The sequence below is a fragment of the Hypanus sabinus genome, chromosome 9 (assembly GCF_030144855.1).
Source record: "Hypanus sabinus isolate sHypSab1 chromosome 9, sHypSab1.hap1, whole genome shotgun sequence".
Classification (NCBI taxonomy): domain Eukaryota; kingdom Metazoa; phylum Chordata; class Chondrichthyes; order Myliobatiformes; family Dasyatidae; genus Hypanus; species Hypanus sabinus.
This window is the reverse complement of record NC_082714.1, coordinates 66957299-66972276: the sequence shown is the minus strand read 5'-3', so window position 1 is coordinate 66972276 and position 14978 is coordinate 66957299. Positions and strand designations below refer to the sequence as shown.

Sequence of the window (14978 nt, the reverse complement as noted above, 5' to 3'; positions counted from 1 at the left end):
CTTGCTCTTATATTCTAGTCCTCTTGAAATGAATGCTAACGTTGCATTTGCATGCCTTACCACCAGATCAACCTGCAAGTTAATCCTGCACAAGGACTCCCAAGTCCCTTTATATAACCATATAACAATCACAGCATGGAAACAGGCCATCTCGGCCCTCCTAGTCCGTGCCGAACTCTTAATCTCACCTAGTCCCACCTACCCGCACTCAGCCCATAACCCTCCACTCCTTTCCTGTCCATAAATGACACAACTGAAATGGCCTCTACAACTTCTACAGGAAGCTCATTCCACACAGCTATCACTCTCTGAGTAAAGAAATACCCCCTGTGTTTCCCTTAAACTTTTGCCCCCAACTCTCAAATCATGTCCTCTCGTTTGAATCTCCCCTACTCTCAATGGAAACAGCCTATTCACGTCAACTCTATCTATCCCTCTCAAAATTTAAAAATACCTCGACGAAATCCCCCCTCAACCTTCTACGCTCCAATGAATAGAGACCTAACTTGTTCAACCTTTCTCTGTAACTTAAGTGCTGAAACCCAGGTAACATCCTAGTAAATCGTCTCTGCACTCTCTCTAATTTATTGATATCTTTCCTGTAATTCGGTGACCAGAACTGTACACAATATTCCAAATTTGGCCTTACCAAAGCCTTGTACAATTTTAACATTACATCCCAACTTCTGTACTCAATGCTCTGATTTATAAAGGCCAGCATTCCAAAAGCCTTCTTCACAACCCTATCTACATGAGACTCCACCTTCAGGGAACTATGCACTGTTATTCCTAGATCTCTCTGTTCCACTGCATTCCTCAATGCCCTACCATTTACCCTGTATGTTCTATTTGGATTATTCCTGCCAAAATGTAGAACCTCACACTTCTCAGCATTAAACTCCATCTGCCAACGTTCAGCCCATTCTTCTAACCGGCATAAATCTCCCTGCAAGCTTTGAAAACCCACCTCATTATCCAAGCTTTGAAAACCCACCTCATTATCCAAATTTGTACCTCAAATTTTTAAAAGAATTTCACATTTAGAAAATAGTCTACACCTTTATTCCCTCTACCAATAGTCCCTACACTATATTCCATCTGCCACTTCTTTGTCCATTCTCCCAATCTGTTCAAGTCCTTCTGTTTAAGAATAAAGCTTCAAGGCACCACAGAAAAGTGCAAAAATTATTTGGAGATTGATACCAAAACTGAAGACTACAAAATTCAGCATGAAGGTTCTTTTCCCAACAGAATATTGAGAACAAATCTGAACCAGGACTTTAAAATTATAAAACAGCAATAAGATGGTTAAATAAGGTAGATATTGCGAAGCTAGTCCTAATTATTGAGGAAATCTAAGTCAGAGGCCACAAATTTAAGATAATTAATAACAAATTTAGTGAACTCAGGAGAAAGTTCTTCTAACAGAGTCCATAGAAAGTGAAACTTATTGCCACATGAAAATGTTGGAACAAATACACTTATGCTTTTATGGAAATAGTTATAGCCCCAAGTAAAAGGGTATGAAGTAATAGAGGTTGGATTGGATGAGAAGACAGTGAATACGTTAGTGTGGAGTAGAAATACTGGCATGGATTCAGGTGTCCTGCCTATATCATACATTCAGTGAACTCTTTCACAAACCAATTAGACCAGTTGAATGCATCCTATTCACCTTTGACTGATCCAACAACTGTCCAATCTGTTTCTCTTTTCTGTTGTTCTCTTCCTCTGATCGTCTCAACTTTGTTTTCAGGACATCGTAATCAGCTTTTTGGGCTTGAATAATCTGAAAGGGCCAAGACATTTTGGAGAATGCCAAAAGAAATTAGTTATTAATTGTTTGCAATGTATAGTCTGACATACTTATTGTAACAATAGCATTAATTTTCTATTTTATATTTGATACTTTCGTGCATCTGCTTTCGAAAGGTTTGACTCTTTTCCAAGGGTTTGTTTTCTCAGTTGCATTGCCTAGGGAAGGAAGCTGCTCTTATTTCAGTAACACCATACAAGTTATAATTGGTGTCAGCTGTCGGTCAGAGGCCTGAACTCTCACATCCACGGCAGAAATTGAAGGGTCAGGCACTACTCCAGGGACCTGAATATATTACATTTCTTTGTAAACTTGACATGCTCTGCCAAAGGTAACATTATTCCTTGGTGGCCCTTTTAAATATTTCTCATTCTTAAGTGACAGTAAGTGCAATAGGAAGCACAGTGGAGATGGACAAAGAAGAAAAGATCAGAGAGTTGGCAAAATACAGAGAAGCATGTTACATTTCTGATGGATAGGGGAATCAAGGGATATGGGGACAAGGCAGGGACTGGGTATTGATAGTGAATGATCAGCCATGATCTCAGAATGGCGGTGCAGACTCGAGGGGCCGAATGGTCTACTTCTGCACCTATTGTCTATTGTCTATTTCACACATCTTTCCTGGCACAGTAGAGGCCAAAGTAAAACTAGCATTTAGTCTTCACCCTTCCCACCTTGAGAAGATACTAATGAGGGACATACGTGTGTGTATCTGTGTTTCCCCCTGCCTTCTCAGGTATAACACCTTGAAGAGGTAAAGCACCTTGAAAGGGAGGAGGGAAATGCTGAGCAATATTTATTCCCCAGCCAAAATCATTAACATATTGTCAGGATTCCTACCATGTTGCTCTTTGTGCAGCCATCCATCCTGCAAATTTCCTACATTAAACAGGTATTATATTTAAAAACTATTAAATGTTTTGTTTTTCATTTCCCAAACTGTGAAAAGTGGTGAAGAAATACAAGTCATTTTCTTCTAATATCCTTTTTTGAGAGATTAAAAAATGCATTACATGACAATGCTAGTCCTAGTAAAATGTAAATTAATGGAGTGAAAATTACAACTGGTGGCACGGTGTTGAAGTTTACCCTATAATCTCAGCAATATGACTACAATCCTGACCACCAGCACTATCTGCGACCACATGGCTTTTCCTGTGACTGCTGCAGTTTCTTCCCACATCACAAAGATGTGCAGCTTGGAAAGTTAGTCAGCCATTTTCAATTGCCCCGGTGGGTAGTAAGTGGTAGAATTGCGTGGAGTTGATGGGAACTTGAGGAAAATAAAATTGCATTTGAGAACATAGCTTTCCATATTGCATGACTATGACTCTGAGCATTATCGTCAACAAAGCTTGGTGATCATAATTTTCTGAGCAATTGAGGTTGACGTTACACAGATAATTTGTCTGCAATTGTGTTCTATTCCTTGTACTTCAGTGAATATTTTGCTTTTATTGGAAGAAACTACTGCAGCTTAGATCATGTTCTACTTCCTCCATTCCTTATATATATGCTTCTGTGTAAAGACTTTGTTGTATGAAAAACAAAAACATCATAACAGGGTTTGTTGTAGAATGGATGCTATGCTGCATGCCCAGTTATTAGTCCACCTCTGAGTGATTTATTTTCAATACATTGCTAATAGATGCTCTACAAAAAAAAGTACCATAGTTCATCAATTGAAGGTAGGTGACCCAACATCCAACACCGCAAGGTCCGTAGGTAACAGCCCCATTTAAAATGATAAAATTTCACATGTCAGTGATGATAAAACCGATTCTGATTCTGGCCAGCTTTGTTCTTAGTAGTAAAAGAAAATCTTTGGCTGTCAAAAGGTCATGCTCATGCCCTCACTTACCTTTTTTAGTTCAATAATCTCATCATACATATCTTCTTTCTCCTTGTAGTCAGGGGTACCAGGGACATAGCCTGCAGCATGAGGGAGAGAGAAAAAATAATGAAAACAAATGAAGAGAAGAGAAAGAAAATAAAAGAGCAATCAGGAGAGGAGAGGTGAAGAGGGACTGAGAGAAAAGAGATAATGAAAAGGGAAATAGAGAAATGAAGGTGAGGAAGATACAATTGGAAGAGTAACAACAGAAATTAAATGTTAAACTGAACGGAGTAACAGAGCTTCTCAAACATTGTGGAGAGGAAGGGTTCTGGGCCATGCAATGAATCTTTTAAGAAATAAGATTGGATGTTGTGATGTGCATCAAATGGTTCAACAAGATAATCTACAGGTACCACATCTAAGCTTGAAGGACAACAGCATGAAAATTCATTGCAAAACATCTACTTAAAGTTAAAGGTCATTGGGAAAGATACTTTCCACTATTTATATCCAAAGTCAAGGGAAAGTTTCATGCAAAAAAACTCACCATTACTGGCTGACCGTGAATGCTTTGGTTTCTTCATACCCAGGGCCTCTTTCAAATAGTCTGGTGTACCACTGCACTCTGAGCTCCGACTACATCCAGAATCACATTCAGATTTCAGTGACTGGGACACAGCTGTGGGAACTAATATTTTTCAAAAAGGGAAAAGAGTGAGAATTACCCTTATTCATATGCTCACTTCATTCACCACATGTACATGGACACACATAATAACAGAGATTAATTTAACAATTTGCATTTGATGGAATGAGATTTCCCACTATGAGTTACATTAAACCGTAAAACTGTTTCTGGTAATGTCCTGACAAAATATTTAAATTGCAGTTGTGTAACCTTAGGTGTGGGGAAATCAAGCAAGTTCAACTACTATGCTTCATAAGGCAAGATAGTTAACTGACATTTTCTGTGAATGCTTTCAAGACGTAACCATTAAGGTATCAGAAAAACACTGTTCTTCCCATTAAGAAACAAACAATATTGAACAAGGAGGATGGATAAATAATGGGAGGAGAATGGTGAGAAGAAAAGCTGGGTTGAAAACAAGGTTTCCAAAACTGCTCCAACAATAAGGAATAAACTTGTGGATGAGGTCACAAGAAATTCTACTACATAATAGTAAATCCTGCAACCTGCACTTATTCAATGGGCCAAAGTAGTTCCTGTAACCATCGATAATGTCTCATAAGATCTTTAATAAGTAAAAAAATCTTCTACAAGTGCACATTACCAGACTAATTCTATGATTCTATAATTCTATATACAGGTTGCCAAGTAGTAGGAAGAATATGGAGGAACAGATATGCAAGTAACTTAAAAGAGGTGTGCAAATGCCACGAACTAGTGATAATGAAGACTTAAACTATCCAAATATTTATACTTTTATTAATTTAGAGCTACAGGCCTTTCCGGCCCAACACCCAGCAACCCACCCATTTAACACTAGCCTAATCACAGAACAATTTCCAATGACCAATTAACCTACTCACTGGTATATCTTTGGATTGCAGGAGGAAACTAGAACACCTGGAGGAAACCCATGTGATTCACAAGTAGAGCTTACAAACTCCTTACAGATGGCACCAGAATTGAACTCTGAACTCAAGAACACCCCAAGCTGTAATATAAGAAAATATAAAGCAGGATAGCAATAACATAATGGGTAAAAGAAAAATAGGAGTTTCTGAAGAATGCTAACAAGAATTTTATCAGTACACTTCTAGCCCAGCAAAGAAAGCAATATTATATGGGTGTCACAGTAGCGTAGTGGTTGCTGCAAAGTTATTACGTTCAGGGTGTTCTGGATATTAGAGTTCAATTCCAGTGCCATTCTGTAAGGAGTCTCTGTACATCCTCCCTGTGGAATGTGTGGATTTTCCCTGACACTCCAGTTTCCTCCCTGTCAAAAGACATACTGGATAGGTCAATTTGTCATTGTGATTAGGTTTGTGGGGTTGCTGGGACACCATGACTCAAACAGCTGGAACAGCCTACTCTGAGCTGAGCTGTGTGACAAAGTAACTAAATAAGTGGAATCATTGGACTTCATTCCAGGAATTGAGCCAAACTCAATTCGGGGTGAGGTGGGGGGGGGGGAAGAAACATCAATTGTAATTTTAAGGTATGGAAAAGTACTAATATTTTTAAAAGGGGAAAAGGAGAGAACTATCTGTTTGCATGTTTATTTCACTCAACCCTGAGACCTTGGAACCACATGTCCAAAGGTACACATGACAACACAGAAGTTAATCTACAGAAAGACACAACCTTACATCAACCTAGCTTGCATCCATCTGGACCAAGTGATTGAATTGCAGGTGCTGCTACCCTGAATGTACTTCAATGGGATGAAAGTAAGATCTAACCTGGTAAAGTGAATTAAAGCTTTCTATATACTACTATCATTGAATAATGCAAGGTATTAAAGGTGGTGAAATTTGAGCTACAATGTAGGCATATTTTTATGAGAGAAAATGGGGAAAATTACAGCCAAGGTTTCCCAGATAGACTGCCAAATTGAGCAAAAAGAACATAGTAATAGATGGTTGTTAATATAAGAGAGAGAGATGGGTTTATTACAGAAAGTTCAGAATAGAAGTATTAAAGGAGATGAGAGGCAAACTAAAGCATGAGAAAGGACTGGTTCATGGACAGGAAAAGTGCTACAAGAGGAAAGGTACAACCCAGAAGAAGGCAATAAAGAAATCTAGTGGGGAGAAGAAAATATGGCCGAGGTATTAAATGAGTACTTTGTATCTAGCTTCACAAAAGAAGATGACGCTGCTGGAGTATCAGCAAAAAAAAAAAGCCAGATGAGATTCTGGATGTGCGAAAAATTGATGTACAGGAGGCACTCAAAAGGCCAGCAGCACCAATAAGTCAATCACTAGCCTAGAAAGATGCAAGCAATGTTGATGAAGAAAGTAGGGGAGGGAATTGTGGACTCCCTGACCATAATCTGGCAAATGTTTGTAGGTTAAGTGGTGGTGTTTAAGAACTGGAAAGTTGAAAATGGTGTACCTGTGTTCAATAAAGGCATAGGAATAAGCCCAGTAACTATAAACAGTCAACTTTGCCTTGATGGCAGGGAAAGAGATCCAGAAACAAGCATCTGGGACAGAAATAGCAATCACTTGGATAGTCCAGACCGATTAGAGAAAGAATGGATTTGTTAAAGGCAAACTACTCAGTAGTTTGATTATGTAGCAGAGAAGGCTGATGGATGAAATGTAGTTGATGTGTATAAATGGACTTCCAAAAGGTGTGTATCTGCAACACAATTAAGTAAAGTAATAGTTCCGTCTGTCTAAGTAGACAATGGATGCACCCAGTTAATTGGAATAAAAGGGGCACTATTGACAAAAAAGTAACTAAGTAACAGGAAACAATGGATAACAGTGAAAGGTTGTTTTTAAACTAGAGGTATATACAGTTGTCCCTCCTTATCCACAGGGGATTGGTTCCGGGACCCTTCCAGGATACCAAAATTAGCAGATGCTCAAGTCCCTTATTCAACCTGTTTCAATGCGGTGGACCTTAGGACCCAGTGGAACCCCAGACCTTATTTAACCTGTTTCAGTGCGGTGGACATTAGGACATTAGGCAGAGATCTGAAACCGCAGTGTTTCTGTTCGCAAAAATAATCACGAACACAATTGAAAATAAAGTGGAAATAATAAAGAGATCGGAAAGAGGTGAAACACCATCGGTTATTGGAACAGTGTTAGGCTACGTCGGACAACAATTGGAACAATTTTAAAGGATAAAGTTAAAAAGGCTATGCCCCAATGAAAGTTACAGTTGTTACTAATCAACGCAGTGGTTTAATTATTGGGTTTTGGGTTTTTGATCCTCCACATCAACCCGGCACGGTGGAGGGTGCACTCGGGAGCTGTCTGTCCCGAGTCCCGAGAACTTCCGTTCCCAAGCCCGGCACTGAACCATATGTTCTTAAGTGTTTTACATGCATAGAAAGGTAAAATATATACTATATACTAAGACAAACGTTCGACTAACTGACGTTAAATAATACCAGATGTACCTGTTCTGACTTACATAGTAAGAGAACTTCTGATTTTTTTCGATCCCGATCCACGATAACCCATGCACATCCTCCCGTATACTTTAAATCATCTCTAGATTACTTATAATACCCAATTCAATGTAAATGCTATGTAAAATGGTTGTTATACTGCATTGTTTAGGGAATAATGACAAGAAAAAAAGTCTGTACATGCTCGAACAACAAGTGCTGGAAGAGCACTTCCAGGTTTTCGCGATTCGCAGTTGGTTGAATTTGCCCATGCAGAATTCACAGATAAAGAGGGTCGACTGTACACAGTGGAGTTCCTCCACTAGGTACTTGCGCTACTAATATTTTTAAAACATATTAATAATTTAGGTGCAAGTATAGACAGCACAATTCCCAAAAATGCTGGAAATGCAAAAGTTGAAGTCACAATGAATGGCTATGAGGTTAGTAATAAATATCATAGAGCTATAGATAGGTTAATGTGATGGGCAAAAAGATTAAATTTAAAACTAAGAAATAAGTAACATCTCATTTTCGTGAAAAAATGAGAAAAGGCAATACAAGCTAGAGAGGACAATTCTAAAAAGTGCAAAAGAATGTTAAGATCTAGATGTGTATTATTTATTGAAAGTGGCATAGTAGATTGAGAAAATGGTTAAAGTAGATGAGATAACGGGCTGTATAAATACAGGCAGAGAGTACAAGAGCATGGAATTCTTGATGAACCTTCATAAAACATTGGTTTGGCTACAAATGAGTAGCACCCAGTCCTGGGCTTCACAGTAGGAAAGAGAATTTTATAAAAATAAATTCAGAGATGAGGGACACAATTCTGTGAACTGCCTGGAGAAGCTGGGTTCTTTTTCTTGGAACAGTAGAGATTGCAAGGGATTTGACAGATATATTTAAAATAATGAAGGATACAGCCAGGGAGGTGTTCCCATTGGTAAGAGGTTTCAGAACAAAAGGACATTGAAAGAAATTAACTGTCTATGAGGAAACCTTCATGTTTGACAAGATGAATGATTAGAGTCTGGAATGATTCAATTGTGGTATTCAAAATAAAACCAGATAACTGTATGAAAGGAAAGCATTTACAGGGCAACGGTGAAAAAGGCAGAGGGACACAATTAGCCAAAAGGCCTACTTCCACCTTGAGATCTTTAGCCATTTTTTTCTTTAAGCACAGTTGTCCTCAGAGCATGGACTATTCATTCCGAGCCAAGGTCTAAAGGCATTACTCCAGGATTTTCTGAAAATATATTAAAACTAACTGTTCACATCTGTTTTACAAAGTGCAAAAATTCCATAATCCCCAGGTCTGAAAGCTGGACTCTTAGCTCCCTGTCTATTCTTGGCTGTAATTTTTTTCCAAGAATTAGTGTACCTAGGAGCTTCCCAAGTTCACAGTTTTAATGTTCAAAGTAGATTACATATATGTTGCTTGAGATTAATTTTCTTGCAGGCATTTGTAGAAAAAAATACAATGGAATTTACGAAAAACATAAAGAGGCAAAGACCGACAAACAACCCATGTGCAAAAGAAGACAAACTGCAGATAAATGGTAACACTGAGAACGAGTTGTATAGAGTCCTTGAAAGTAAATCTGCAGGTCAGAGTAGTGAAGAATGTAGTTATCCATGCCTGTTCAGAAGCCTATGGTTGTAGAGTAGCAACTGTTCCTGCAGCTGGTGATGCAGGACCTGAGGCTTCTGTACCTCCTGCCCAATGACAGTAGCGAGAGAGAACATGGCTTGGATAGTAGGGGTCTTTGATGGTGTATGCAGTTTTCTTGCACCAGTATTCCATGTAAATATACTCAATTGTGGGGGAGGTTTTGCCTTGAACTGGGCTGTATCCACCACTTTCTGTAACCCTTTGTGATAATACTATGTGCTAGTTCTAGGACAGATCCTCTGATGTGATAACACCACAGAACTTAAAGACACTGACCCTCTCCACCTTCATTCTCCTAATGAGGACTGGCTCATTACCTCTGACTTCCACCTCGTGTAGTCGATAATCAGCTCTTTGGTTCTGTCGACACTGAAGAGAGGTTACTGTTGTGGCCACCACTCAACCATACTTTCTATCTCCTTCTTATATGCTGATTCATCACTACCTTTGATTCAGTCACCAACAGTGCAAACAAATACTGCATTGTAATCATACCTATTCATAAATATAAAGCATGTAGAGCAGAGAGCTAAGTACACCACCCTATTGTGCACCTGTGCTGATGGTGAATATGGAGGAGATATTGCCAATCCAAATTGGCTGGGGTCCACTAGTGAGGAAATTCAGGATCCAGTTGAACAAGATGGTACCGAGGACCGGATCTTAGAATTTAATGTTGCATCAATATACCCTTCTCTAACAAGAGTTAAAAGTAAAAACTGGAAAGGAAGCCAGCATAAGGATGCTAATTTGAAGAAACTTTCTAGCCTATGGGACTGCACATTATTTTTGAAAGGAAGATTTTAGTTTCAATGACAGCTAACCCCTCTGTTGTACATCAACATGTTTGTACCCAGTACATAAGCACTTTCTGCAAAACATCATATTGCTTTGTCACAAAATCAACTATCTCCACCAGTAACATTTTATACACTGTCACGCTTATGTCACCAGTACTACGCCCCTGGATCTGGTACTGGATTGCAGACTCAGTGCTAGAATTTCAGACATGCCCGACATTGAGAGAAGTCTACCAAGTTTTCACTTCTGCACTTTCGCAGCAGCCAGCTTTCTTCTGCAACACTCTTGGTCACCAAGCAGGGAGAGGGCTTCTCAGTCAGCAAATTCTGAGATTATAGTAGTGCAATCACTTGAATCGAGTATTATGGTTTCCTAAGGGGGAAAGTCTATTGGTGGATGACTTACTCCAGGATGTTAGGGTGAATTCCCTCAAAGGGGAATGTCTGTTCATGAATTTGTTCAACATTGGGAGGCAGCCACCACACAGTCCTTGATAGGTCAGGGTGAGTGTCCAGTGGTATGGAATGCAAGACGACAGGGGACCCTTTACTGCTACAACCACATTCACTGCTGTTATCATCTTCTGCCAGCTCCACTGTTGAAATCTTGGTTAGATTGCTTTTTGTTTGGAAGCTCTTCTTTGACATTACCGTCATGGGTGGCCCTATCAGGAGATAGGGTCCAGATGCCATTGCTCTCAGGACCTCACAAGTCTCCCTACCATGACAAGGTAACAATCCTCACAGAAGTGTGAGATTTAATTACTGGACAATCCTTTTAAGGTTTGTGGGCTGGCCTAAAGCACTGCTTTTGTTGGCTGGATGTGAAAGATTGCACAACCAACGTAAGTTACAGAAAATCGCTAAATTTCTTTTTACATACAAAATGCCTTATTAAATGGAAAATAGGAAAGGCCAGTTGAAAACGAGATGTGGAAAAGAGTAAGAAAATTGGATGGATCTTCACTGTAGGCACTTACCAAATCCCTGTCTGAGTGATGCCACCCACAGCTCCCTGGGCACCTTGACTGACGGGTTTTCAATATGGATGGTTCCAGTGCCCTTCAATGACCTCCAAACTGCTGACTTTTTTGGATGTAGGTATGTGTTTGAAAGATATGGAGATTCTGAAAATACAATGAGATAAGATTTGTTCATCACGCTGGAATAAAAAATAACCTTAGCAGGTTAACCATCTGCAGATATAATCTGCAAGTCAGGGTGGTAATCTCATTTGATTCAGGATGACATTTGTAGTTCAAATCTTCAAAAGTTTGAAAATAATGGTCTAGACTGGCAATCCCTTTGTAGCACTGAAGAAGATGGAAAACTAAACAGAAACTCTATCATCTCAATCAAGTAGAATTAAATGTTACGAATGAAGAGCTGGGGAGTTTTTTTTAAATGTTGGTGAAATGTATTTCTTGGTTAACATTACTAAAGGGAAAATACGTAGTAATCATCAGATTGAAGTTTATAGCACTCTGTAAAAATGGACCTCCAGATGTATTAAATTGTTGCAATGTATCTAGTATACTGATGTGCTGAAAAACACCTTGGGGTTCTCTGAAATTGTAAAAGGTGCTTTATAAATGTGACTCTTCATGTTATTTCAATTAAAATCAGAACAAACCACAAACAAGGAAACTCAGGCTATGTTTTGCAGATGCCAAGATTGTGAAACATATATAAGTTTTGTTGCCCAAATACATCCATGGAGAAACATTTTGCAGAAAATCCAGTTTTATTTTCCACTGAAGTCAATAGAAAGTATTGTTGGTTAGATTTCAAAATGAGTATTGAACCTGATTACATCAGCATCCTTTTGAATCAGTAGGTTTAAAAAAACATCCCCACTCCTCCCTCCCCCAACAACATCACAACTTACAAACAAACTTAATGATTTAGGCACAATTTGAACATAAACACAGCTGTGTTGCTGAACTCAAAATATTACTTACTTGAGGGCATGGGTGGTTTATTTGATTTCTTCCTTCTAGATTTCTAAAAGGAAAATTAATTACGTCAGTACATTAATCTTTAAATATGACTTTGTTATTTGGTCAAGATAGTATTCTCAACTCCAAGTCAGGAGGCTGTAGATATAACTCCCAGACAAAAGGTACAACTGAAAGCTTGGCCTGAAATTCAGTTGCAGCACTGAAGGAGTATTGTAGTGTTGGGTGAGATGTTAAGCTAACACCCCATCAGTTCTCCAAGATATATGCAAAAATCATCCTTTAGCAATATTCAAAAATTGAGACTTTTATCTTGTATTATCCTCACTGAAATTATAGACCACCAAAAATCAATAAAACTTAGCACCTGATCACTGATCAACTGTGAGAAAGGGTGACTAAATGTAAATTATTTCAGAAAACTGTCAGAAAATTTTCCAGCAAGTTGCTGCAGCACATTTACGGTCAGCTCCTGAAACCAGCCAACTGCCCTCATTATGATCACATAATGCATCACCTGATGTGGGAGAAACACAAAGAGGTTCCATCCTATTCCATCTCACAAACATAGCGAATCTCTGGAACTCTCTGCCTTGGAAGCTGTGCCAGATTACTGACGTTACTTAAAGAAGAGGCAGATAAACTTTGGAAAGATCTAGCAATTGAGTTATGGGAAATTAATACAGAAAAGTAGTTGAGCACAGATTAGCTCTTATCAAACTGAAGAAGAGACAGGTGGTCTACCCCTAGTCTAATCTCACTTGGAATTTGTGTGTTAGAATACCATTAGATTTCATCTTGATCATGTGTTCATGAGACATAAGCACACCATCTCAGAATCCTGCATTTCAGATTTTATTCTAAATTTGTTGACCCATGAACACATTACTTATGATCTGTAACTTTGTAAAAACTGTCATCTGCAATGATAAAAACATTTTTCTTTTGTGTAACTGGAATTCAAAAACATGTGCAAGCATTGTCAAAGCAGGGGATTTCTAGCTGTTCTTTGAGTATTCACAGTTAAACCCCAGAGCTGAGCTCTGTGTTAGGATTTGTGGTTGTTGTTCAATACCGTGTCAATATTTATTGGTGGTCCCCAGGTATGTGGCAATATTTCCAGGCATTTTCAAGAAGTGGTGGTACACTTCTCATAAAGTATGAGTGATCGCCAGGATGCTGGAGAGTGATTTTTGGAAGTGAGTTAATGACGGTAGCTGTTTGGCAATGTCTGTCGGCAGTGATTGGGTGTCAACTTTGGTGATCAAACAGCAGCAGAAAGAATGAAAGATATCAAATCACAAAACTTGCATACTGTATTACCTTTTCCACCTCAGAATCACATGTAATAATAGACAATCCATCCTCACCCTGAAACAGAAAGGTAATAAACACGTCACTGAACTCAGATTTAACTTTATGCAATTAAAATATGACTCACTCAGGTCTTCTCATAACACTCCATCACAGTTATTACAATTCCCTTTGAATCAGAGGGTTAAATCCAGTTCGGCCGCAGACAGATTCTTGAAAAGGGAATTGGGGAAAAGCCGAAGGGAAGCACACAACAGCAACAGTGGCCACAAGTTGTCATGCGGCAGGAATCTGAGGGTCAGTAATAGCCAGGGAACAGCAGGGAGTTGGGGGGGGGGGGGGGGCGGGGAGAGAATAAATCCAAAGAGAAGAAAGGACTAGAATAAGTATTCTAGAATAAGAATAAGTAATAAGAAGTAAGCATGTGACGCTGAGGTTTTATAAAGCACTGTTGAGGCCTCATTTGGATAATTGTGAGCAGGTTTGGATCCCTTACCTAAGAAAGGGTATGCTGACATTGGGAGAGGATTTATAGGAGGGTCAAGGGAATGATTCTGGGAATGAGGAACTTTTGATGGCTCTCGACCTGTTCTCACTGGAATTTACAAGAATGGGGGAGGGGGATCTCATTGAAACCTATCGAATGTTGAAAGGCCTAGGTAGAATGGATGTGGAGAAAGTATTTCCTATGGTGGGGCCGTCTAGGGCCAGAGGGCGCAGCCTCAGAATAAAGGGGCGTTCATTTAGAACGGAGATGAGGAGGAATTTCTTTAGCCAGAGTGTGGTGCATCTGTGGAATTTGTTGCCACAGGCACCTATGGAGGCCAAGTCGCTGGGTATGCTTAAGACGGAGGTTGAAAGTTTCTTGAAAGGTTACGGGGAGAAGGCGGGAGATTGGGATTCAGAGGGAAAAGAGAGCAGCCATGATGCAGTGGAGCAGATTCGGTCAGACGAATGGCCTAAGTCTGTTCCTGTCTCTTAGGGTAGGAGATGGGCGAGGAACACTTGGGAGAGGTAGCGGGCGGAGCGGAGACAGAAGAGTGGGAAAGCCGGAGGGAGGGAGGAGAGGGCGCAAACCCGGGCTGGGATGGCGTTTTGCTGCGCTTACAATCCGCCGTTTCCCAGTTCTGCGCCACCTCTTACCCCCACATCCTCCTCGGTTCCGTCACTCAACGACATCTTTGTCCTCCGAAGCCTCTCTTTGCTCACAACCAGGCCTGTCCCCAACTCGGTGTTTGACGTCGGGACTATAGCAACCGGAGGAAGCCGTGCGCTGGCCGACAGACAACCTTCCCGGAGTTCCGAAGCCTGCCTGACTGATAGATCCCAAAGGAAACTACAGTGTCACCGTAACATTACAGCTGCGCGGATATACAAATATTAGAAGAGAAATTTTAAAAAGTTACCTTAAAATTAGATGTACAAGATCAACAAATCAACGATTACAAGATTTACAGGTTCATACTGATGGTAGAGCA

The 14978-nt window shown here is 39.7% G+C and overlaps 1 protein-coding gene across 4 annotated transcripts in view; it reads right to left on the bottom strand.

Annotated features, from left to right (window-relative positions):
* The window catches only part of iqce (IQ motif containing E), a 114103-nt gene extending 99363 nt beyond the window's left edge, over positions 1-14740 (bottom strand). For all 4 annotated transcript variants that reach the window (XM_059979821.1, XM_059979822.1, XM_059979820.1 and 1 more), the window contains exons 1-7: positions 14644-14740; positions 13510-13557; positions 12190-12232; positions 11209-11355; positions 4204-4344; positions 3681-3751; positions 1676-1789 (exon numbers count right to left, since the gene is read on the bottom strand). In XM_059979821.1, the coding sequence (XP_059835804.1) occupies positions 1676-1789; positions 3681-3751; positions 4204-4344; positions 11209-11355; positions 12190-12232; positions 13510-13557; positions 14644-14679 (600 nt within the window). In that variant the 5' untranslated portion in view covers positions 14680-14740. The remainder of the gene's footprint in view (positions 1-1675; positions 1790-3680; positions 3752-4203; positions 4345-11208; positions 11356-12189; positions 12233-13509; positions 13558-14643) is intronic.
* Between the last annotated feature and the right edge of the window lie 238 nt (positions 14741-14978).